We start from the raw sequence: 27220 nt of genomic DNA, 5'->3' as shown, positions 1-27220 counted from the left end.
ATCAATTTTGTCGCCTTTCTCTGAACCCTAATTCCAGAATATCTTTTTTTTATAGAGTGGTGCCCAGAGCTGTACTGCATATTCAAAATGAGGTATCCAGGAGGGGGCAGTGGGATGATGCTGCGCCGGGTAGGCTGGAGCCTCCCACGCACAGGAAGGCTATGACCAGAGGTCCCACCAACAGCTACAGAATCTCTGCAGCCTCCTAGGTTGGATAAAGTAAGGCTGAATCGGAAATTGGGTGGAAATCCCTACAAATTAGGTAGCCAAGAGCAGTTGTAAAACTAGTATAATTTTCATGACTTTAGTGTAATTTTTTATACTTGCTCTATTTTATTTCAGAAGGCTTCATAATGCAGTCTGTCAGTCGCTGACAGAATCTGTGGCACTTTACAAATTAATGAGTATTGTACTGTGACCATGTTCATAGCCATCTTACCTGTGAAATTCATCAAAGTTTAATTCAAGAGCATGTGAGTCAAATACAATAATTTATGAGTCTATATTCTTGGGCTATACTGCTGCAGATGGGATACTACTAGCCAATTGTTTACATATTACTAGTATCTTATTAATGAGCATCATTGTTAATGCTGCTATGTTAAATATTATTGCTGGCACCTTTATTGCTATTATTGTTACTGCTGGCATGTTAACAGGGCTGCATTTGAATGTCAAGGTAACAGTATTTTTTACCTTCTTGTATCAAAATTTACATTTTGCATTTCCTTTTAAGAGGAAGACAAACTAGACGTAAACAACGCATCTATGCAAATGTTCCTACACCTGCTGTATGGGGGAGAGCTTTGGGTAATTTATACACACCCTGATTTCTGGGATGGGGGGGGGGGTGAACCTGTGTACGCTATAAGTACTAGTGTCATTTCACTTGGCATGTTGAAAATGTGATGCCTGCTTCTTACTGGTTGCTTGAAGTAGCCAATTAGAAGCCAGCATCACTCTTTGACATCACTTTATGCGTTTACTGTTAGGCTGCTAGAGCCGAGCTTCAATCTGATATGTTCCTGATCAAGGTGTGCGTACAAATTTTGGCGTTCTGGTGCTATGCAACACTATAAAATATAACTTTAAAGAAGATGTACATTAAAATTTAGCACAAAACCCTTTGCTGCAAAAATTTAATTAAAAGTGAAATCATGTTCATACTCATCCAGTATGGCTCTGTGATCCTGGTTTCATCACTGCTGGGAACTATAGTCCAGAGTTATAATTTGCACAGCTCATTCCCAAGTATATACTCTGGGATACGAAAATTCAACATATACAGACATGCTATAAGCATATTGTATCCTCTATATGTCATGAACATTATCAGATTTTGGAAACTCTTTAGTTACAGAATTAATTTTGAATAACACATTTTACCCCCACATTATTCTGATACTAGAAGATAACTGACTACAACATAGTGCATTTAATTCTGGAAGCTCATGGGGACAAAATCCTTATATTCCTATGTTGTTTTCTAGAAAAAAAAACAAATGAAAATATACAAAATAGATTTAAATTTTTTTTTTTGCTGACAACCATTCACACATCTGGTAACACTATTAAGTAGTGTAATGCAAGATGATACTCTTTATATTTACTTGTGAATAAAAATGTATTTTGGTAGGGCAATACTTTCTTTTTTTTTTAACCAGGCAAGCTTACAGTTCGAGCTGTAATATTACAGAACATGTTCAAGTATTTAGGGAGGGCAATATGTTCATTTTTCAAGATTCAATTCTTGACTGACAACGGCTGCAATGCAGAGTTTGGTATTCTTTGTAATATGTGTGGAGATCAAACAGAACTGTCTAGCAATTTGGATACATCTTAAAGAACAGCCCAACTGAGCATGCCAATGCTAGCAATATGCACAGAGATTTCTATATTCTATTTAATATAATAGGATTACTACCTATGTTTATAAATGGGAAAGAGGATTAATGTTGATCTTCCGTATTGGCCTATAAACTGCACTCACGTGCCGTAATAAGGCCAGAAGTGACTCGGCCTTTCAGCTGATGTGCAAGACCATGACCAATTTGGTCACCCATGTGTGGGGACAGATTGCACATTAACCTGTTGCCCAGGAATCTTCTAAATGGATATTGTTTTAATTTGCATAATATGCTCTTACATTTTGCTTTGTTAACTTGTGTTTTGACATTCACATGCTGATTGTTGGCTTAAACTCTGAATGTTCTTAATGGCTATAGGTTGGTCTATCCCTGTGAACACCCATTTCAAGTTGAAGAAACAATTGTGTCTACAGTCATGGACAAAAGTTTTGAGAATGACAAATATTTTTCATAAAGTCTGCTGCCTCAAATTTTATGATGGCAATTTGCATATACTCCAGAATGTCGTGAAGAGTGATCAGATGAAATGCAATTAAATTGGAAGTCCCTCTTTGCCACGACAAGAGCCGTAACTAGGCATGTGCGGGCGGAGCTGTCGCCCAGGGCGAAAGTCCAAGTGGGCGCAGCAGCTGTCTGCTACTTGCCTCTCTACTCTGGCTCTGTGACAGTAGGCTATAGAATGCTGGCGAGCCTATGCTCTATAAAGGCTGGACATCAGAAACTCAGTATGTGAGGCTCTCTCTCCCCTCCCCTGGGACAGTCTCTCTCCCATCAATCACGCCCCATCTCTGTGTGTGACAGTGTCGGCACACCTCCAATTTCATGGACTTCGGAGGGGCGGAGCTTATCAGAAAGTGGGCAGAGCTTCACCCAAATGTACATCTTTTGTCTCAACAAATTCTCATGAGTGTGACAACTTTTGTCTCCTCCCCTTTCCTTCTCTGCTTGTGAGAGCCTGTGCGTGTGTGTGTGTGTGTGTGTGTGTGTGTGTGTGTGTGTGTGTGTGTGTGTGTGTGTGTGTGTGTCTCTGCCCCCCTTCCATCTGCTCCTTGCCTCTATGCCCTGGTTCTACGACTGCAGACTACGGCGTTTGGCACTCTGCGTTTCTAAAATGCGCCCAGCACCCTGCTCTTCCTCGCTTGTGGAAGCTGTCCTGTGTCCCTGCAGTATCTGATGTCACGACATTGCTAGTAGAGTTAGAGAAACCGAGAAGAGCCAGGAGTTACAGCACAGCAGCGGCTGGACTGGGAAGGTAGAAGAGGACGGCTGAAGACAGCAGAACACAGAAGGATAATGAAGAAGAATACAGAAGGATAGAATAGATGCTGAAAAGGTAAGTATGAAGCAATAAATTGCCCAGTCACATATGTCAAATATGGAAGACAAATAAAAGTCAGTTTAATAACACAGTCTGTGCTTTTTTTTTTCCCCCACATGCCTCTTTTATATCCCAGCACACCAAATATTTAATATTCTACACCATGCAAGCATCTCCCCCAAAGAAACATAGAATTTGACAACAAATAACTGCTTGGCCCATCTAGTCTATCCATTTTTTAACCTATGGTAACCTCAAACCCTATTTGATCTTTAGTGCTTTATAAGGATATTCTTAGGTCTATCCCAAGCATGTTTAAATTGCTCTACTGTACTAGTCTCTACCACCTCTGATGGGAGGCTATTCCACGTATCCACTACCCTTTCTGTGAAGTAGTTTTTCCTCAGATTTCCTCTAAACCTACTTCCCTCCAGTGTCAGTGCATGTCCTCATGTTCTAAAACTTCTCTTCCTTTGAATAATGTTTCCCTCATTTACCTTGTAAGACCTCCAGAACTGAACACAGTATTCTAGATGAGGCTGTACCAATGACCTATACAGTGGCATTATTGAGTCTTTCTTTCTGCCACGGATTCCTCTCCCTATGCAACCAAGCACCTCTCCACCTCTGCAATGTATAGATTTCAACATTTAAAAATAATACAAGGAGTTCTCTGATTTTAAAGATGTCCTGGCAGAAATCAAATAGCACACATCTTCACATGGCCAAGACACCGTAATAAGAACGTGGTCACCTGCTTAAGTGAAGCCTGATGCTTACTAATGCATAAAAAAAAATATATCCAGTTTTACTGCATATCTAATATGCAGTAAAATATATGGCTAATATCGCAATCAAATCAGGTCTCTCTCTCCCAATATGCCATCACCTTTCACTCTGTCAAGAGTGTTTGTACATTTTGCTTGGGATTATGAGAGTAATATGTATATAAAAAGGTTAAACTGTCTGGGATTGCTATATTATTTTTGTTTTAAGTAAAAAAAAAATCAAACCCCTCTATAGAGCGGCTTACCCCCGTGCCCCAGACCAGGACAAGGTAGAACTGGAGAAGGACAAAACACGACACCTGACCTGTCTCAGGGTACAAAGGACGTACCAGTCTTTTCATTTGTACCCCATCACTGAGACAGGGACTAAGTCAAATTCTCATATATAAAAGCATAATTACACCGAGAGAGTGTTTATTAGTTTTTGTGAATAGATACCAGTTTTTTTAACGATTGCTTTTTTTTTACAGCTTTCAGGAATATCAGTGAAACACATTGAAGGAAAAGTGCTAGCCCACACCTCCACAACAAAGGTCACTTCCACTAAGATAGGGGGCGCCGATGCCCTGTCTCGCCCAGGGCACTAAAATTTCTAGTTACGGGACTGGCCATGACAAAGAACTTTATCCCAAAAACAACATTTCCACTGCATTTCAGCCCTGCCACAAAAGGAACAGCTGACATCAGGTCAGTGATTCTCTTGTTAACACAGGTGAGTGTTGACGAGGACAAGGCTGGAGATCACTCTCATGCGGATCGAGTTAGAACAGCAGACTGGAAGCTTTAAAAGGAGGGTGGTGCTTGAAATCATTGTTCTTCCTCTATTAACCATGGTTACCTGCAAGAAAACATGTGTAGTCATCATTGTTTAGTACAAAAATGGCTTCACAGGCAAGGATATTGCTGCTAGTAAGATTGCACCTAAATAAACCATTTATCAGAACAAGAACTTCAATGAGAGTGGCTCAATAGTTGTGAAGAAGGCTTCAGGGAACCGAAGAACGTCCCGCAAACGACAGGACAGTCTCCAAAATTTGGTTCAGCTGCGGGATCGGGGCACTACCAGTGCAGAACTTTCCCAGGAATGGCAGCAGGCAGGTGAGTGCATGCGCATGCGCATGCACAGTTAGGCAAAGACCTTTGGAAAATGGCCTGGTGTCAAGAAGGTATCCTCCAAGACCAACTTCTCCCAACCTTACAAAAACAGTTTGGTGATGAACAATGTCTTTTCCAGCATGATGGAGCACCTTGCCATAAGGCAAAAGTGATAACTAAGTGGCTCAGGGATCAAAATTTTGGGTCCATGGCCAGGAAACTCCCCAGACCATAATCCTATTGAGAACTTGTGGTCAATCCTCAAGAGGCAGGTGGACAAACAAAAAAACAAATTCTGGCAAACTCCAAGCATTAATTAGGCAAGAATGGGTGGCCATCAGTCAGTATGTGGCCCAGAAGTTGATTGACAGAATGCCAGGACGATTGCAGAGGTCTTCAAAAAGAAGGTTTAACACTGCAAATATTGAAACTTTGCATACACAATGTAATTGTCAATAAAAACATTTGACACTTATGAAATGTTTGTCATTTTAATTCAGTATACCATAGCAACATCTGACAAAAAGGTCTAAAAACTTTGTGGAAACCAATACTTGAGTCATTCTCAAAACTTTTGGCCATGACTCTAGAACCAGTAATCATCACATATACATAGGGGAGGAAACTATTTGAAAACTTAAGTGCTCAAATGCTATAAAAAAAATAATAAAAAAGTGTGGCTACAGTGCAAAAGAAAATTAGCACATTTTATTTTGCCTCTAGTGAAATAATTTAAGATACAACTACATTTATATAAACTTTACCTATGCTTCTGATTACTTGTCTCTATTGTACATGAAAAGGTCATGGACTATAGTGTCAAGAGAAAGACAGATCCTCCTTGAGAAAAGCATACTGCCATGGTGCAAAAGTATAACTTCCATGACCAAGGTTGCGTGTGATATAATATAGAGATAGATTGTGAATCACAAATATATGCTTGAATACTTTTGATTTGCACACAGGTTGAACAGTACACAAAAGGCCCTTTTTTAGTGTTTGATATAACATCCCCAAGGAGTAAAGCCTTCACTGTGTAAGCCTAACTGCCTTGACATTTAGGAAGTTGTATACAGTATCTTGTAAAATAACTTGCTATAAAACTCAAACGCTCAAATAAACTAAATGAATGTTTGCTATAAAAAAAGGCTTTATCAGAAACACATCTGTGTAGGATTCATTATAGAGGCCGTTTAACCTCTTACAGATTTACATTCTATTATATAAAGAAAACTTAGCTGCCCACCCTCTCTATGCAACACATTTTCTAACATAGTACCACAATAGCAAAACGGAAAAAAAAAAGTTTGTAACTTATACAATGTGTTATTTCCTGCAAAGGAATACATGCAAATAAACACATACAAGCAGAATGCAGAGAGATAGTCTTTTATATATGTATATATACACACAATCCCTGCTTAATTACATACAACCCTCAAATGTTTACTCTGTATGTTCCATAGACATAGTGAAGCAGGTGAGCACAGAGACTTGAGAATATTCTACGCATGACAGCAGCAGATGACTTGAGTGGGACTCCAGGTTCTTGTTTGCCAGAAGACATATGCCGGAAAAACTGGGAAAAGCAGTCTTGGAGAGGCAATTAACTTAGTTGAGTTTTATGCTGTGGGAATACTGCATTAAAGTCCACAATTGCTGAAATGCATTACTCATTAAAGTGGTTGAGGCAGCCCTGTCTCAAGAAGCTACTCTCAAAAGATAAAGTCTTGCACAAAGAACAAAAAATGGGAAATCCACATTCAGAGAAAATTGGTCTTCCAGGTAAATTTATTTTTGTGGTCACGGATAGTGTCCAATGCACAGACCTGAGCTTTTCTCTTGTTTGTATTCAGCAACAAAAAGTAACTCTGACAAGAAGATAAATTTGAGTGAAGATGGAGTTCAACAACTTTTTTCCCCCCACAACGTTCCCCCCATAAGAAGGTCTAGAGTGAGCAGACAGTTTAGTTTTGCTACAAGATATAAAGTTATAACGGTTTGTACTTGCCTGGCCAAATTAAAAGAAAAACGCCAACATGCCACATTTTCATACCTTTGACCCATAATTGCCCACATCTATAGGTTAATGAGATACAGCATGACTGGACTGACTACAACTGAGAACGCTGCCATATATCAACTCTGACAAATTAACAATGAGCCCCATTTGGCAGCTTCAGAGATAGAATGCATATATTTTTAAAGTGGTAAAATCATGCTCATTAAGCAGACAGCTCATTTCATTTTGAACAATGTTACGCTACAATTAAGTTAAGCAAGATGTTTTGGTAAAAGGACATCACACAAAAAACGTAGGCGAACGCACACAAATGTGAAGTTCATTTCACATTACCTATTCCTTGTTACTTAAACAACTTTTTCCTGGAATAATATCTGTACTTTGCATGCATATGCTGCACTCTCAGCAAACACTTTGCTTATATAAATTTTGTTTCACAACTACAGTCTAGAGATCAAAGAAAATACAAAAGCATTCTTTTCCAGTTAACCAATGGTGAAAATCTGAATTCACTTGTGTAAATGAAAAGCAAATATAGAATAAAAGCTGCGTAATAAAATCTTAGCCGCACATAAATAGACAATTGGGACACACATTTTAGCAGCTGGTTTTAAATCCTTTTGCTATAGGAGGAAGGGTGCTATTGACTGTCCTCCTCAGTCAGTAAAATGTTTGCAAGATTAAGTAGAAGAGGACAATTAAAAAACCCAAAACGGAGATATTGCTGGTTACGTTAGTATTAACAGCAGGCTAGATTTCACAAAAACAAAACAAGCTCGTAAAACACGTTCACTTAAAAAAAAAAAAAAAAAAAATACAGTGTAAAACCATTATTAATAACCTATCTGCAATGACATAAGAATCACTTTCCAAGTTAAATTCAGCTGCCCATTGTTTAGCACACAGGTGCTGTTGTAATTATCTACAATTTACATAAGTGTGAGATCCAGCGAGAGATATATTTTACTTAAAATAAAAACTGAGGCAGGTACTTACAAAAAAAGTTATACTGCCTTTGGTCACTAAGGAATAAATAAAATCAATACTCTTCTAGATCCTTTAAAACAATGTATGACCTAAAAGTTATCGGTTTGGGGACAGGGAAGTAAAAAGGCAGACGAGTATGATTGGCACATCAGAGAAATGAGGAAATCATAATGAGATCTACAAATAGTGTCCATATACCCCTGCCTGACGAAAGGGAAAAAACGGTGTTCAAGGTGTTAAGCGGTAAGAGGAAACTGGTCCTGTTCAATAGGCTTTTTAACCCAGGCTCCAAGTCCTGCCTTCTGGAAGGCTTTAAAAACGCATTCTTTTGCCGTCTGGTATTCTATGGCTGACTGCTTTGTATCGTAGTAGAGGTTGGGTTTTACGATTTTGGATCTCAGGCTGGAAGAAAGCTGTGGAATTTAAAATGGAGAAAAAAAAAAAAAAAGTTAGTTAATTTAACTCCAAAAAGTTTCCTCTGCGCATTTTTATTTTATGGAGATTTTTATTTTATTTTTTTTGAACAGAGATACATGTTGATACACACCACAATTCAACATATGATTATAAACAAAAAGTATTGTACACTAATTTTTTTTTAAAAATATGTAAAGATATCTAAATATATTAAATCTATAATATAAATTAAGCAGACAATAAATCACACAAGGTATAAACACACTACAGTTAGGCATGTATCTAATGCGCAGCTTGCTTTTGTTGTCATCTTAGAGATCATTAATCTCTGTTGTAAATGTATCAATCTAGAATGTCACCATTGTCACAAATGCAAGACAGTCTCCTGTTTAATTGTAGCAAGTAGGCACAAGATCGTAAAACCAAATCACCCAACATGTCCAGTGACAGAACAGAAAGCCAATCCTCCTCCTGCCACTAATTCTACAGCGCTGTATAGAAAACTCACCCACATCAGTCCCTACCCCATTGGAGCTTAGTCTAAATTCCCTAACACACACACACATAGACAGAGAGACGAAGGTCTGTTTGACAGCAGCCAATTAACCTATTAGTATATTTTTGGAGTGTGGGAGGTAACCCACGCAAACACGGGGAGAACTTACAAACTCCACACAGATAAGGCCATGGTCGGAAATCAAGCTCATGACCCCAGTGCTGTGAGGCTCCTTTCAACTTGTTGAAACCAACTTCATTTCAGAAATGTGTTGGGATAGCAATGAAAGGAGATTGTAAAAGACGTGACAAATATTTGCATGTTTAAAGCAATTCTGAAAAGTACAAACAGCCCTATCCGACTACATGAAACACACCTTTGCATGTATACGTATCCATCGGCTGTACAAAGCATGTTTACACAGACGTGATGCGCGACCCATCTCGTCTTTGCCTGTGGTAGCATTAATAATTTCAAGGCCGGTGTCTCCCACTGTCCAATTGACACTGAAACTTGGAGCTTTGCCTGGCTGGCGAGCTTCAGCATTGCTAATACCTGGTGAGATAAAAAGTCAGTGTCTTATTGGAGCTATGAACCAAGATACAGGCTTCTGAAAAAATATGAAAAATTATAACATGCTAAAAAAAACTGACTTCATGTCAGCCTGGTATTTAGAGTTTCCACTGACTACAGGAATTCTAAGCTACAATTCAATTCTAAGTGTATAAACGTGCACACTCTTTAAAGGCTGGTATAAGATATAGGGCCCATGAAAAGCAGTGCTGTAAGACAGACATATGCATAAGGCCATGTCTCCAAACTAAATACTAAATTCAACACAATGCTTCTACATCTGTTGAGATGCCAAGTGTAAAGTGTGTGTATGCCATTTTCAATAAGCATTACTGTAGACAGTGGGGATACTTAATGTAATGTTTGCGATTTAGTGGTTTGTTTTGGGTTTTTTTTAGTATAGAAAGTGGGAGCTCTCCACATTGTATGATAGCATGATGTTCCTAATGTCATTAGCTTTCCTTACAGAGTTGCAATTGGTTTAGATTACTGCATAATATAGGTGTCAGTATAGTGTGCATTATTTTGTATATGTTTGCACTTTGACCCAAGTGTGTGAGCACACTAATCACTGCATCCACACAGTCCAATGTACCATGTGAACAAAACAGCCCTTGAATTCTGACCAAGACACACACCGATCTTGCAGATCCATCACCTGCAGCAGTCACACAATGCCATGCTTTTTTTCTTTTTTACCAGGGTACTGCTTACAAAACCCAGTTATCCAGTCTAAATCCCTCTACTTTAGTGTTTGTTTTGCTGGATCCACTCACACTAAACTTCCATCAGTTGGAATACCACAAGGCTTGGTCCTAGTCCATCCCTCCCGCACATTATGGATCTTGGTGTTCTTACTGGACTAGAGTGTTGGGCGGTGGATGCATAAGGCAACTTCTCATGGAAAACTAATAAGCTCCTTATGATTTCAGAGTCACCACTATGTGTATGACACCAAATTTTATCCATTTTCTCGTGAACTTTCACCCTGTTGGCCTGTGTTACTGAATGTAGGTTTGAGAGAAATGAAGGTTGCAGGGACATTCAGTGAGCAGTGTGTAAGTGGGTCGTGCAGTAAGCAATTACAGTACCTTGGACTAAAAGTAGAAAGCTGGTAATATAGGAAAGTCTTGTGGGATACTGGCCTACTTAGAGTGTAGCAGGTACCATTTGCACAGAGCGCAAAGCATTGATGTATTAGCAAGAAGAGGGTGAAGGCTAAATATGTACTGTAGGGGATAGGGTGCCAGAGAGGAGCACAGCATGATAGCGTCCGCTGCTCAGTAGAAGGTGGTGGTGTAATTGTACTGTATTCATAGAGACGCCACAGTGCAATGCAAAAGAGATGAGAAGGTTGGCGGCAGAAGGGAAGAGAGGTTTTATTTACCGGAGAATCTAGAAAATTAGAATTTTCGATTCATGTGTTTATTAATAGGTATCATTGTGTAGGCGATGTGTATGTTGTGATTGGTGTATGTGCATTTGGAGTTGTGTTAATGTCCATCTTTATGTCCACAACATTGGACTTCCTAGATAACTGCTTTTCTTTAGTATGAGGATTTGTTAATGCTATTTGCAGCTTTTTGATAAGCAATGCAATAAATATTTAGTTGTCCAATATACTCATAAGTACATGTTCATAAATAAAACAACTTCTTTATTACAATTCCTGTGCCAGAGATTGTTGTAATATTTAAAGCAATCTTTACAGACATGTAGTTTGCTGGCCATATTGCTGTGTGTGTTTGTCTTCTGTTTTGAACGGAGTAAAGCAGACTGTTTTGGTGTGCACAACGTACAGCGTTCCTTTTACAAGGCAAACCGAAACACCAAAGCAGAAGGCTTTGCTTGCACTATTAATCAATTTGCTCCCCTTCAACTACCTGTTACACACTAACAAGTAACGGAATATAATCACAGACAGCCTAAACATTTTTAGTCTGCATATTTCAATTACAAAACAAGTGTCATATTTCATTAAGTGTTGTTGACTTTTAGAAATACATTCACCCTTAATATAACCTGGGGAAGGGGATATTCAAGCAGGTTGTCCAAAAGTGCAAAACACCTTTAAAAATAAATAATTTCTATAATCCTATCAATTAATATTGTAGTGTCTTTGTTTTGAGAAAAACAGAAAGTCAGTATTAAATATCAGCAAGAAAACAAGCCTACCACTCAGTAAAGGTTTGTTGAGTATATAGAGTGGTGGCAAGTCCTCTATATCTGCTATTCTCTGGTAGACGGCCCTTGAGAGATGATCACCGTGATACAGGCTGCCCAGGATAATACTAGAGAAATAGATTGGCTCGACGAACAGACTGAATAGGGATCCTTGAATGCCCACAATGTTCCACCTATATAGAAGGATTGAGTCATTAATATGGAATGAAAAAGTAATTAGTTTATTTAGGAACAGAGCAAAATATCAAATTGAATATACTAATCTTATTAAGTAGTATTTCAACCTATTGCTTTTTGAAATGTAAGCTTATAAATAGTTTGTTCCTATTCAGATGGCCAATTTATTGGCTTGTAGGTGCCTTCCAGTAACTTTAAATATATCATCATTTTGACCCCTGTGTGGGTTTTAGTTTGTTATGCTAGCCTAATGTTTTGGGCTTGTTTGTTGTTAAATGTAAAAAAGTAAAAAAAATGCAATTAAATTTTACTTGATTTAAAAATAAAATAAAAATAAATATATATATATATATATATATATATATATATATATATATCAATCATCATTTTGGGTTCTTTCTGTGCGTTTACTTTTGTAGCGAAGGGATACAATACAACTCTGGTGCTATGTCCTGAACACAACTGTATCCAGAGAACATCTCTGTATTGTATTGTACCATATTGTATTTTATGCTGTGTCAACAAACAAATTGTCTGACAGTATAAGGAGGGCTGTGTGCCCCCTTACTGTGAATTAGAAGGCTATTAGAAGTCACAGAGAAATTCCTAGACCATATAAAGGCTTGAGTGCTCTAACAGAGGTCGTGGAGTGGACTTAAATTGGGTTGATCATTAACATCCTGTTTTAAAGGAGAAACAGATTTGAGGTGAAAAACTTAAAGCTAACCCAACGAATTTCAGTTTTGGTTAGTCTTAAGTGACCTAAAATAAATACAAAGTTTTACTCATCAGCAACTGGAGGGTCCCCCCATGCATCTAACAGTCCAAGATCATTTAGGTCAGGCCTGTCCAACCTGCGGCCCTCCAGGTGTTGTAAAAGTACAAGCCCCAGCATGCTTTGCCAGTAGACAACCTGTTGATAGCTGGAAGGGCATGCTGGGACTTGTAGTTTCACAACATCTGGAGGGCCGCAGGTTGGACAGGCCTGATTTAGGTGAATAAGTTCATGAAGGAGACGTTTTTACAACCCTGAACAAGGTCCATGAGGAGGAGAGTCTCCTGCTTGAACAATTACATTCATTGTCAAAATATCCGTATCCTCCACGTACAAGTAAAACATTTTTCTCTTAGTTTTAGGTCACCTATTTTCACACAAATTGAATTAGGTTTGGGAGAAACTAACCTTTCATTAAGAAAAAACATGCAAGCTGCTAATGGGTAAGCAACATCCCAGACACCTCCATGAAGTTCAAAATAATTTTAATCAAAGTGGAAAAACATTTATTTCTGTTATTTCAATATGTAAAAGATAAACAGATATTCAGTAAGGAGGTAATAATAGAGGCACACTATTTATCTAGATTAAAATTCTATAAAGCAAACCAAAAAATATTATGCTACAAAATACTAATCTAGGTTTAATTCAGAATTAGTTTCACAATCCATTTAATGTTACCATTATTAAAAAAGGAAAAGGTAAGATTACCTGGCAATTTTGTCACTGCAAGACATTGTGAGCAACCGCTCTCCTTGTAAGACTCCATCCCACGTCTGGATGGTACTGCTGGACCTTACTGGAATAGTACCTTCTCCAGACTCTATCTTTGTCCGAAGCTGTCCTCGTGCCTTTCTGTTTGGATGGCGATCTCCTTGATCTGTAATACATAGATGAATAATATGGGAGATGGAAAATGTATTTATAAAATAATTAGCTAGAACAAATGGGATATAAATATACAAAATAGAGTCAATCTGAAATGAAAGCCAGAGGTGAGTGCTGTGACGGAAGGTGGGGAACAGTGCACCACCAGGCCCTATAGCAAAATGTGGGTAGGTGCCAGCCTAGCCTTTCCACCGACCCCCCCCCCCCCCCCTCATCTCAGAAATTGCCTCCACTCCTCTCGAGAGCAGAGATGGGGCCTCAAGCCCCCCACACCTCCAGGGCCTGTAGTGGTTGCACCCCCTACAGTTATACCACTGTGTGTAGGAATGGAGACATAGGTAATATGATATGGTAGATACTATGCACTCTATTGGCTTTCTGGCAAGAATTAATCAATGCTAAGTACCAACAAATATTCAATGGAATATTATGATGTGATAATGATAATAAAGATGCACCAATATGAAACAACTACATGCCCAGGTGGTTGTATTGTATAAATCCAATAGACTATTTTTATGTACACTTCAGCTCATGTATTTGATGTCCTTCTATTAAACACATTATATAACTATATGGTTGATACATAGGTTCTTATAATCCTCAATCCAATATCATGCTTCTGGTGTGGATATGACATCATGGATGTGAGCTAAAGTGCACCTAAATGTAGTCCTTTGGATTTGTACAATACAAACCACATGGACGTGTAGTGTTTCATATTTGTGCACCTTTTGTTTTTTTTATAATTTTCACATCCATAGTTGCATATTGGACTATATACCTCAGAGTGATCATTAATTTATCATGATGCAAACTACCTGGGCATGTAATTTTAACGTATTGTTGCATCTCTATCATCAATAATAAATCCGTGAATTATACACCCGACAGTTTGATCACTAATTTGCATTCTTGGAGTGCTGGATTATCTTCCTATGCCATCATTAATTGGTAAAACTTGTGACATTGTATATTTGTTGGTACTTGACATTGATTACTTCTTGTCAGAAAGTCAATAGAGCCCATAATATCTACCACTTTACCTAAATTTCCAGGGAGCGATATCCTGTTATTAATGCCGCTCTTGCATCTCTGAAATAGAGCACGGGCCTAATACTGTTTTATGAAGACATAGATAACTTGCTTTTGTACAGCCCAGAGGTTGTTAGCCTTTGAGTCCAGAGGTTGCATGGGTTTACAGTATATGTATCATATATTATTACTTGCCATTAAATTCATTATATGATCTGACTAAACACCACATATGGGATAATGTACATCTTCAATACAATTTATAAGGATATTACAAATCACTGTGAAGTTCCCTAACCAAATAAAAGGCACAGATCTGAGGCGACTTCCATTACCCATAATAATTTCACAAATTATAAGTGAAGACATCACTAATGCTGTACAAGTATTTTAGAGAAGGTCTCAGGTGTATTCAATGAATTCCGGAAACGGGTAGAGATTTTAGTACCTTCCTGTCCAGCTTCATGAGGTGAGAAAATCCGAGCATCTCCACATGGTGACGTGCTGATGTACAGATGGAACTGAACATTATCCTTCAGCCTAAATCCACCACGATCAGACTTTATAAATATGGACTTTTGCTGATCTTCTTTAGTGCTGAAAAACGATTGACACAATAGAGGTATATTTTGCAAGGTAATATGTAATTTAGCTATAGTAATTAAATGCTTATTTAGAGGAGGCCTTAAAAGCAGTGTAAAAGCTTATAGGAGTAAATACTGTATTTGCTGAAACAGCAAAAGTCTATGCACATTAGACAGATTTTAAAATAATTCTAAAAAATATATGTTGTTAAAACATGTATTGTTTATATTGCCAAGATATTAATACTTATAGCAAATTTAATATGAAGTGATAATTAAAGCACCAATGGACACCCACTTTGGTTGACTAAAGGCCTCAATGCAGGTAGACTTAAACGCAAACCTTATTATTAGGTGATAATAGTCTATAATGGTATTATTCGCAATGTGATTTTTTAAAAAAAACCGATGCCATAAAAACTAAATTGTTTTACAATACTAATATTAGTAAGGATGACGTGTCCTTTTGGTGAAGTACACAACTTAACATTTTGAATTATTACAGTCTCTAAATTGATGTAAGGAAGTTGAAGTTTCATATTATCAAGCATTTTACTCCCAAAGAGAACATCCATTGTGATAGATACTTTCATAATCTGTTGTTGCAATAGTTTTTCACTCACCTTAGCATTAACTCTAGCTGTATGTAGAGAAATCTAAGCAGTGATCTGCGAGCTACAATCTCAGCGTGGCAGTCATTAAGAGCCAGACCACGGTCACTCATATACTCTCCATTGATGCATTTTGTTCCAGTGGAAACACTGATGACCTGGGCATCTTTCACATCGATTCCTGTATTCAAATTATTTCAAAATTAGCACCTTTATGTAACTCCCGTCCTTCCCTTTCAAAACATTAAGTGCAGGACTAACAAACCATAGGTTTTAGAATGTTTAAGCTTTTAAGGAAACACACAAGAAAACCACCATAGCCCCTATTTACATATACCTGTTGTCATGACAACTCCAGCTAGGACTTTCCGGCGTGCATGCGGAGATGTGAAATTATCGGTTAGCTCACTGAACTTGTCCACAACCAAACGTGAAACAGCGTCAGCCAGAACCTTCAAACATAAAATGGAATAAGGTGAGTTTTTTATCCTGCTGTCACATTTCCTTTGTTTTTCTAAAGATTTTCTTATTGAAATGTATGGGACACAATGCAGATTTTCTGAGTTGCTAAAAAGCTGAGCAGTGTTTGAAAACAGCGTTTCATATAGAAATCTGTTATTCCTCCAGCATCTGTCACACCAGCAATTAAACAGCTGCTGAAAGTCAGCTTGGACACTATTGTAGAACTTTCCAAGATCTTATATACTTCTTTCTTTTCTGTTGTGTACAAAGCTTGTGTCACATCATTTATTACTTTTTCCCTTCAGAAAGCAACAGAAAGAAAACCCAATGTATATTCAACAGCCCTAGGAATCATACACCCCTATGGCACCAACATCTGGTTTAATAGCCAAGTAGTGACAACAGGACACTAAACAGATTTCTCAACATTTGTTCATATTGTCGTTGCTTGGCTGTGGAAACAGAATACATTGCACCATAGGGATGAATGAAAGGTAAGAATTCACAGATTTTTCCTTCTATGAGTAGTCTGTTAAGAACACAGAAGAGGGGAGCAAAAAGCACCCGTGTAAACGAGCCCTTAGTGGTGTTTTATCCACTGCATGCCCTGGGAGTTTCATCTACGTAACAGACCATGAAAATAATTGGTTCATATGCTTTATAAACACACACACATGGTGGCTACCAATATTCATCAAGTTACATAAATGGCATTGCTGTGATCAAAGCTTTGTCTGTTAATAAAATTCATGTTGTCCTAGAAACTTGTAATACCTCCAGAAACCTACTTTGTAATTTATTCCATATGCAGAACACAATGTGAAGTATTAATGTTGGCTTGAGCAGTAATATTAAACATTAATAGGAACGCTCTTACTTTTACTATAAAAGGTAATAAAATAGAGTCTAGAAACTCCAGTGAATTCTTTCAGATTCTTTGTTATTTAAGTGCTGTGTACATATTTGTAATAATTTTATAGGAAAAGCAGTTCGGTAAATAAGCTACTCCGTATATTAGAATTCTGCAGCAACAGGTGAAGACAATGGATTTCAAAATAATGCAAAAGCATCAGCTGGTAACCTTTGACTTGGCACAACAGCTGTTGGTTGCTTAAAGAACAAAACTGGGGGAGTAACAAAAACAAGCAAAAAGTTAACAGAAGAGAAACATGAACAACTTCTGCCCATCCTCTTACCTGAGGTAAATGCAACTGTAGGCCCTCACTTGGAATAGGCTGTCGGGATGGGGTCTGGTCCAATTGCATGTTAAAAAGTGAGGCCAGGGCCGACTGAGCTGCCCGCGCCTTAGCAAGTTTCTTGTTCCTCCCAGACCCCTCAAACGTCTGGCTGTCCACTGTGACTGACATGACAAAGTTCTTAGCATGGCTTTCTCCACTCTCTGAGACAAAGTCATACTTCAGACCAGGCCGCAGCTCATTTAAAATCATTACAGGATTTTTTCCACTTGATGGTGGAAAGAGAGATGGGGTTGGAAGGGGAGACTGGATTAAACTACAAGATCCAGCCAATGACATGTTATAGTCACTTGTAGAATTATAGAGTTCATTCCCATTGGAGCCTAAGAACAATGCATGATCAGACTGCTCAGACTTCTCAAATCCATTAAACAATGTGTCAGGAAAGTCAGCTTGGTCAGAAGTAAAGTCAGTATTCACAGAAAGAGTTCTCCCCATTGCTATGTGAGCTTCTGATGCATTGGGAAACTGTACAAATGAGCGTAAAGCTTTTTCAGCTGCATGAAGCTTGGCCTTCTTTTTCGTCTGTCCTGATCCCTCAAATGCTTGCCCATTAACCTCGACAGTCATAATAAAAACTGGAGCATGAACTGGTCCAGACTGTGAGAGAAGCTTATATTGTAAACCTGGCTTTATTTCATTCAGCTGCATGAGCGCATTCTTTGGCAACACAGGCCCCGGCGTTTTCTTTCTCTTCTTTGGACGAAACTTGGAATGCCCATTATTACCTTCCTCCAATGGTCGTTTTCTGTTGCGTCCCTCACCCCCATTGGATAGTTGAGCCCCCTCCCCGGAACCTTGGCCATCCCCATCCTTTGTCGACACTCCGTCCATGTTACGGTTTTCTTTAACGTCAGTGCTGCTTGAACCTGCGGTGCCCAGAAAGAGTAACTTACAACGCCTTCGTTGCAGGATCTTGTAAATGCAAAATTTATAGATTCCTTTATCTATCTTTGTCACTGGTTCAGTGATGTGTGGTCACGAAATATTTTCCTTTTCTTCTAATGACAACTACTAATGGCCATTTAAATATAATCAACGTTTGACAAATCCCATAAGCCTTTTGATTTGGTTCTGGCCTATTTATTTTGTTGTCTGTACAAAACATTATCCCTATACATAAATTGTGTATGAAGCTTTTACAGACAATGTGATTGTCATTATTTGCAGGTTTTAAACATAATAAAATATTGGGCACCCAACTCAAAGAGCTAGATCATTCTCAGTGAATGGGACTTGTAATTGTATGTACAGCCATCAGTAACATTTAGCTAATTTCAGGTTAATGTCAGAGTGTAAAGCAAACTTTATAAAGCCAATTTAAATTGTTTATATGTACTTATTAAATGCAATAGTTAAAGTAATTATAACCATTTGACATTTGTCTTGAGACACTTGATTGAAAATAACTCATTGTATGTACATAATGATAATTGAAAGAAAACGGACATGATTTTATAGCCATCAAGTATCGCCCCCATGGATTAAGATACACCTTGTCTTAAACATCTGACATGTTATAGCATAGTCCTAAGGCGTTACAAACCTTAGAACCTACCACTAATTGAGCAAACACACACCACTTTACCCAGCTAACAAAGCTGATGGAATGGTTGCTAAATTTTCATTTATAACATCCTCCAGCAAAAGCTCGATAGGTTACTCCTTTCGGCGCTCAACAGACCAAGGGGAAAAAATTGAAATTGGAAAAAAATAAATAAATTTTTTGTTACTGTGTGCAACACCTGTCAGGATCATGTTTTAGCAAATGACCAGAATTATAAACTCAATATAATGAATGTATTTCACAACAAACGTTTAAAAAGGGGTGAAAGCCATTCTAAAACTACACTAAAACTACCAGTCCAGGAGAAAACAAAAGCAAATGTTAAATAAAGATGAGCAACGCTCTGTCATGTGCATGCACTATAGAAGTTACACCAGTTAATTAAAAGACCAAACTAGCGATTAAAATATTTAATCTGCAAACATGATTAAAACATTCATTAAAAAAGAAATACCTTTATTGTGAGCAAACTCGTGGTTACTTTCCTCAGAATAAACACAGCACCATAGACAGTTTAAGGCACAGATGCAAACAAATGTACGTCCAGTCGGTACCACAATCAAATATTGAATATGTGTATTTTTGTTAAATAATTGGATGTGTTGCCAGTAAGAAGAAAGGTCAGCAACATGTTACTTAATACATCACAAAACCGAATGGCTATAAATATACGCGTACAATATCATCTGAATTCATGTTAAGAAGTTATCAAAATGTACAAAACAATGATATCTGAATTTATACTACACTATTTTGACCAAAAAGCCTTGTAAGAAAACTTCAGCAATAAATAGATGTATATTGGAAATGAAGTCATGAGGGACTAGGGAAATCCTACACCAATTGAAATAATGAATGATAGATACAGCAAGATGTCAAATATAGAGAACCTACAGTGAAACAGATGACATTTATAAATATCTATATATATCTATATATATATCTATATATATATATATATATATATATATATCTATATATATCTATATATATATCTATATATATATATATATCTATATCTATATCTATATCTCAAATCAGTTTCTGAGCAACTGGAACACAGACATTCCTATGCTTGGCCTTGGTAAGGTCACACCGATATGGACCCTGAAATCACACTGACCAGACGTTCTTGGATACGATATCGTGCAATTCATTGTTTAAATTGGTGTATATGTTCACTAGGTGACTAATTCATTAAGGAAAGGAAAGAGTAACTGTGCAACTTGGCAAACCCATGTTGCAATAGAGAGGGAGGTACATTTAAAATGTGGGGACAGATTTATAGTTGGAATAGGTATGCCCTAGATCAACTGTAAATTTCAGTGTAAAAATAAAGCTATCAAGTATGTGTGCTACATGGCAAAACAACCAGTATTTAACTTATGTGCAAAATAATAAACCAATATGCACCCCTTTGTATTGCATTGCAACATGGTTATGTCCAGGAGATAACTAACTAATTTTTCTGCTTTCCTTTCCTTAGTGAATCAGACGTTAGGACTTTATTAATGATTAGTTAATCTATTTGCTACACTACATATATTTTTTATGATGCTAAGAACAGTTAAGGTTGCTGATATCTGTTTCATGGCAACACATGCAATCACAATAAGAACAGTGAATTCATATTTGTTTTGTTTACAGACTGGACATACACAGTTTAGATTTATTTTATTCTCAAAGTTAAATTGGCTGGGGTGCTGGGTGTATTCTGAACTGGTGTGAGCATGCATTTTCTCATTATTAAGGAGTTTTATTCGTTTTTAATAAATTATTAATTTAAATAGTTGTGTATGTAGGGTGCAGTTTGCCGGTAAGTTTCATATTGTAGGTAATTTGTACCCTCCTGTAACAACTATTCAACAAGATGACATTTTTCCTAGTGTTCCCCACACATCAGCTAAAACACAGGTACTTTCGAGTATGTTTATTAAATACAGAGATAAATCTGTGGCATTTTGTCAGCTTTATAAACTTTTCAAACAATATGAATTAGTAGTCATTTATCTTTAATGCAATAGTTTTAAAGGTGAATTGTTAGAGTGGTTATACAGATTAAATTGTATGCTAGTGTTTCATCTAAATACCCACATTAATAAGAACATGGGGTCAAATTTACATTTGTTAGCCCATGTTGCAAGTGAAAGTCAAAGGTGATAAATTATAATGCCTATGAATATTTGTAAAGTTAAAAAATACCATCCCATTGTAGATGTAAATACTGTGCAGCTATTTGTGGAGGAGCGGAGATGACTTTCCTTCATGGATGTTAACTGAGGGGAAGTCTAATGTATGCTAGTGGGAGATTACATAAAGCGTCATTTACCAAAGTGAAGCTAGTCACTAAATCTCATTATCAACTACATCTTACTCATATTTTCTTCATCATCCACATCCATGGTAAAATACTTTTGCTGCTTTCTTGACTGGCGAATGCTGCTTCGCTCTGCAATGAAAATGGACATGTAATTGTAAAAGGCAATTTTAACACAATAAGGATAAAATATAAACAGATTATTTTGGTTTGTAATTATACATTTAGATTCTGGCAAATTGCACTATAAGAAGTATAATCCACGCAGAATGCCCGTCCTGGTGTACTGCACATCTAGAGACAGAGAGGCGCACACCACACTAATTCTATTCTATCACTCATTACTGAACATGCTGGGAAAGGACAAAAAACCTTTATTATCTGTGTAATTATGCATTTGTTTTCAGATACACGTGAACAGAAGAATGCTCTGTGATTAATATAGTGCATAAGCACATTAGTCTAATAATGCTGAGCTGTTCTCATAGGTATCTGTATATATAGAATTACTATGCAAAATACATAACCCCAACGTCATGTTTTGCATATCAGAAATTCGTAAATATAAACCAAAGATGCTCAACCAAAAGTGGTTATATTGAAAAAAAATATTTTACGTAAAAATGGCACTTAAGCGAATATAGTCCACTTAAGCTCTGAGGCGGGGGTTTAGTGCACAAATTTCCTTGGTGCCACAAAAAGATGCTTAGAATTGTTATTTTTATCCTACTGCAGAACTTACAACACCTGTCAATCAGTGCTTATATGACCTAATACAAGACACAAGACACTACCTAATACACACACAGAGTGTGTGTGTAATAAACGGTTGTTTAAAATATAACAAAGTTATTTACCTTCACTCATCCCTATTTACAGATAACACACTGTATTATGTGAAGAATATGCTCATACCTACACAGCAGAACATCCCATTGCATATGGTCTGCCACTTTTTCTATACTACCACACACATGGTTTACAAAACAATATTACTTAATCAGAGAGCAATAAAAACCTATCATTTTCAGTGAGTATACAACTGCGAGACTGGAGAGGGGAATGGTTAACCAGATTCAAGGGCACCTTCCTATTCACTAACCGTTCCATTGTGAGTCCACTATATATTGATGATCTTCTACACACTGTAGACCAGGCCTAACCAACCTGATGCTTTCCATGTGTTGTCTATCGGCTGGCAGAGCATGCTGGAAATTGTGGTTTCACAACACCTGGAGAGCCCCAAGTTGACCAGGCCAAGCCTACAGTGAATTTTTTTTAAAAAAAAGTTAGAGTGGAAGGGGAGAGCCCCTGTCTTACCACTCCCAGCATCCGCCCTTCTATCATCTGTTGACTGTTCATCTTACAGTGATCTCCTGCTACTGTGATTGCTCCAATAATATGGCATCTCTAAACCATTAGCCTCCCAGATGGAGCATGGAGAACCAAAAACTTTCATCCCTGCCAGGCCATGCAGTAATCCCTGCCCCCCTTAGTCATAACCTGTTAAGTACTAATTAAACTGGAATATATAAAAAAAAACACACAAAGCTGGGTACCACAACCCCCATAAAAAAGGGGGCAAATAACAGTTAATATACAAACAAGCTCAAATGGTATTTCACTTATATTTATACTAGGAAGTCTATAGTAAAAAATGTCTGCCAGAAACAGGCTCATTCCAGTAATGGTAAAATAGATCCTAACATCACAAATTTGTGCACCAGAGAAATCATAACAAGTGACAGGGTAAGTGAAAAGGGGGTAGAACAGGACTTTTCAGTTTGGCTAATAGATATATTGTTTCAAATATTCAAATAGGAGGATACAATCTTTCCATTTTATACAGCCACAAAACATTGTTCAGTACCAATAGAAAACTATGTTAATTTTAGGATGATGCATTATATTTATTAAATGAGCATTCTCAGAAATGCAAAAAACGCAGTGTAGGTGGACCTGTGGTTTTCATAGATAAGGCATTATTTAGCATCTAATAACTTAACGCTTCACAGCATAAAAGAATTTCAAATTTGCTGGCTTATAAATTTGTTTCTGAATAAGTTTTTCAAGTAACAATTTTGTGTGAAATATATACAGCTGACATTTTTATCCATAATTACAAAAGAGAAGAGAGATAAGCACCTCTGCTTTGTAGACCGAACAGAATTTTGAACTGTTCAAATCAACATGTAGGTCTCATAAATTTGCCTGCATACGTGTACAGTACAATTGTGCAAAGGACAAGGAGAGAGTTAAGGGGCCGTTCAGTTATCCAGATTATTTTGCTCCCTTCACACGTAAACACAAGAAAAGCTCATTAGAATGGTTTTAGAACATATCGCATCGTAATTCTCATTGGTTAGCACACTGTACGTGTACAATAGATTATATTGGTTAAAGTAAATGCATGGAAAACACATTAAAAACAACACTATTTTCACCCACTCTCTCAGTGTGTATGTGATCAAGCCCTAAAGGTTTTCTGTCACTTCAAGAGTCAACACAGGTTTGTACTAAGTTGATTTGCAAATGCGATCCATAGACAATACACAAACACCATTATTATATATTAAAATTAATTTGAATGCAATGACTATCTTTCACTGAACATAGAACATCAATTGTATTATGAACTTGCTCAATGGTCATGTGTTGGATATGTCTGTATATGGTGTAAAAAATGTGTAATGATCATGTTCAATGTTGAGGTCACGTTATGTAGGCTGCATAGAGTGCTTTGCACACATATACAGATTCACCTGCCAATATCAGTTAATGACCTAGGCATAAGAGACATACTTCCCAACATTGCTCAAATTGGTATGTGTGCACATATCACAAAAGGGGCTTGGTCACACCACATGGGGATGGCTGCATACCACTGAGGGTTTGCCTAGCTCCTCTGAAAAACTAGACAGCCCCCAAACCATGCCCTCCCAAAAAATAAACAAAGAACACCTGTTTTACTGTCCGCACCGGTTTAATAGTTAATTTGTGTTAATTAATGGTGTGACAGCATGCCGAAATCAACAGGTCAGAAATGAGGGTGACTGGCATTAGTAGAGATTAAATGCCACATACATCGGGTGAAATAAGTATTGAACACATCAACATTTTTCTCAATAAATATATATTTAATGTGTGCTTTTTTCACCCGCTGTATGTTTAGCTACAAAATGCAGCTGTTTTTTGTTAAGACTATCTTTCTTCCCTCCCGAGATGCCTACTTGACTGTTAACCAAAACCTTGACTGCAAGGCGTTTCTCCTGTTCTTATATCAGAATTGGGGATTCTTGACAACTACTAACAGAATCTATTTACAGCAGTGCAATTGATATAGATGCAAACAAATACACAATGTGGGAAAGATCACACGCAAAAAGTACATGCAGTTGCTTTCTTTTTTTCATCTTTTTTTTTTTTTACCTGCATTTATCAAACCAATGCATACGTTCTATGTGCATATTTCCTTGCAGCGTTTTATAGCAGTTTTTAAAATCAAGAGATGGCAATTTTGCCAGTATTAGTCAAAAAAGTAAAATCACATTAAAAACATTTTTTTTTTTTTTAAGAAAAATAAATATTTGCGGCATTTATGGTTAACAATTAATCGGTTTTGTTTTATTTATGTTTTATTACTGTTTTAGTGTAATGGAGCAGTGTATTGTAACACCCTACCATTATAGGAGCCACTCATGTAGCAAAGCGGTCAACTCCATGGGTCCCAATATTTATTACCCTGGCACTCGCAGCCATGGCATGATGGGAAGAGCCCATGAACTTGAAGATAGGACTGGCAGTCTTTCAGGGGAGGGAGCGGGCATGTTATTTGTTTGTGCACCCACTTGCATAGGCTCCAGCCTCATGGTGACAAGGCTGGTTCTTTGTGACTACCATCCCAAGCAATCTAGCCTGGGGCTGGTGTAAAACCTAGCAGATCATCTACCTGTGTTAGTGTGATACAGCACAGGCTGGCTAGCACTGGGGCTGGTTGAGATGCTTGGGTAACCAGCCTAACCCAGCGCTGATCCTCTCTCCTGCCCTGTCTGATCTGGGTTGAAACATTCTACAAAGATGACACCTCAATTGATTTTATACTATACTAGCATGGAAATATGTTATTTTACATCAGAGACCAAAAGTATGTATTGCTTAGTTTAAGTTACTGGCCTGTAAAAATATGAGACTCAAGGATGAACCTTGCATACGTAGAACACTTATGTTCTGTCACTTCTAATTGCTCTCTCATCACACTACATTGTGTGCAAATAATGATCAAAACAGGATTGAATGTATTCTCCTGCGGCATCCAAAAGTTCTAGAACAAAATCTCGGAATAAAGCAATACAGTAAGCAGTACACTGTGATTTTAGTCTTCTAGTGACATTTAGGAGCGGTAGCTTAACCACAGCGAACCTTGGTCTATTCTAACCACACTTACAAGAGCTGATGTGTATTCTTGCCTTCGCGTCTTTCATCTTCTGTCAACTCCAACAAAAGTAAACGGTGAAATTCATCTGAGCCGATAGTGGTTGATAGCAAATATGTGGTAGCAATTACAAGTTTATTAAAGTAACAGTGCGTTGAAGATTTTATAATACAATGTTTAAAGTGTATGCATGATACCACCACCACATACAAGGCTCTCTCCCACTCTACTGTCCCCTACATCTCTAACCTCCTCTCCATACACACCCCTGCCCGCTCCCTGCGCTCAGCCAATGATCGCCGCCTCTCCTCCTCTCATTACTTCTTCACACTCCAGAATCCAAGACTTTTCCCGTGCAGCCCCCCTTCACTGGAATGACCTCCCTTGTTCCATCCGCCTCTCTCCTACTCTGTGCTCCTTCAAACGTGCACTGAAAACCCACCTCTTCCTTAAAGCCTACCAACCATCCGCATAACCCCTTCATCTCCTCCACTCGCTCTCTCCCTTGCCTCATCTGGCTCCCCTTGTGCCTGTTCTGTTTTCCCTCCCTTAGGATGTAAGCTCACTTGAGCAGGGTCCTCTTTCCTCCTGTCTCCTCACCTGTTCTTCAGCTCTGTGTTTATTGCTTTAACCTGCCTGGAGCTCCTGAAGTACTGGTATCTCTGTTTATTGTTTTGTACTGTTTCACCCTGTATAGTGTACTGTTTGTATGGTGTACGGCGCTGCGGAAATCTTGTGGCGCCTAACAAATAAAGGATAATAATAATAATAATGATACCTGTCACAAGGCCTGTGAAAGAGTACACCTAAAACAGATGCCAAAATGAAATACTTTGCAGATAAAGATGGAATAGCAAAACCAAAATAAAACACAGCTACACATAATGGACAGGCAACATATCACACATGATCAAAAAGTGACTGCTCCAGCACTCAGCATCAGTTTTGAACACTGTCACTATTGGATAACATTTTCCCTTCAATACTACTGGAAAAAAGCTATACCTATTAAATGATGCTTTCTTCAGATCTGCTTCCTCCTGCATATCTGTAAGCGGCTCTAAATATGTATACACACACATCGTCTCTCTATAGCAAAGGACTGTAATTGGTCTTTTACGAGGTCCTACCAAACATAGGCAGTTTTAGAAAGGTGAAAAACTATTCACGCTACACACTTCTAACTAGAGATGCTCAGGCTCTGTTTTCTGAAAATCGAATAGAAAAGGAGTTCATGCTGGATTTTCTGATTGCAGGATGTGAAGGCCCTTTGCTGCAAAACAACTGATGACGACGAGAGGCATTTAAGCCAAACGAACTGAAACAAATGCATTTGGGCTCACATACTTTGAATATGTACCCGCATG

General features: G+C 37.8%; 1 protein-coding gene across 3 annotated transcripts in view; it reads right to left on the bottom strand.

Moving 5' to 3' along the window:
* Positions 1-6442: 6442 nt before the first annotated feature.
* ADARB1 (adenosine deaminase RNA specific B1) overlaps positions 6443-27220 on the bottom strand; it is an 87792-nt gene continuing 67014 nt past the window's right edge. For all 3 annotated transcript variants that reach the window (XM_075180258.1, XM_075180259.1, XM_075180257.1), the window contains exons 3-11: positions 21479-21553; positions 17478-18406; positions 16157-16271; positions 15832-16000; positions 15073-15221; positions 13413-13581; positions 11741-11922; positions 9369-9547; positions 6443-8492 (exon numbers count right to left, since the gene is read on the bottom strand). In XM_075180258.1, coding sequence (XP_075036359.1) covers positions 8316-8492; positions 9369-9547; positions 11741-11922; positions 13413-13581; positions 15073-15221; positions 15832-16000; positions 16157-16271; positions 17478-18406; positions 21479-21553 — 2144 coding nt within the window. In that variant the 3' untranslated portion in view covers positions 6443-8315. The remainder of the gene's footprint in view (positions 8493-9368; positions 9548-11740; positions 11923-13412; positions 13582-15072; positions 15222-15831; positions 16001-16156; positions 16272-17477; positions 18407-21478; positions 21554-27220) is intronic.

This window comes from Mixophyes fleayi, chromosome 7 (assembly GCF_038048845.1).
Source record: "Mixophyes fleayi isolate aMixFle1 chromosome 7, aMixFle1.hap1, whole genome shotgun sequence".
NCBI classification, from domain to species: Eukaryota; Metazoa; Chordata; class Amphibia; order Anura; family Limnodynastidae; genus Mixophyes; species Mixophyes fleayi.
This window is presented reverse-complemented; position numbering and strand designations above follow the sequence as displayed.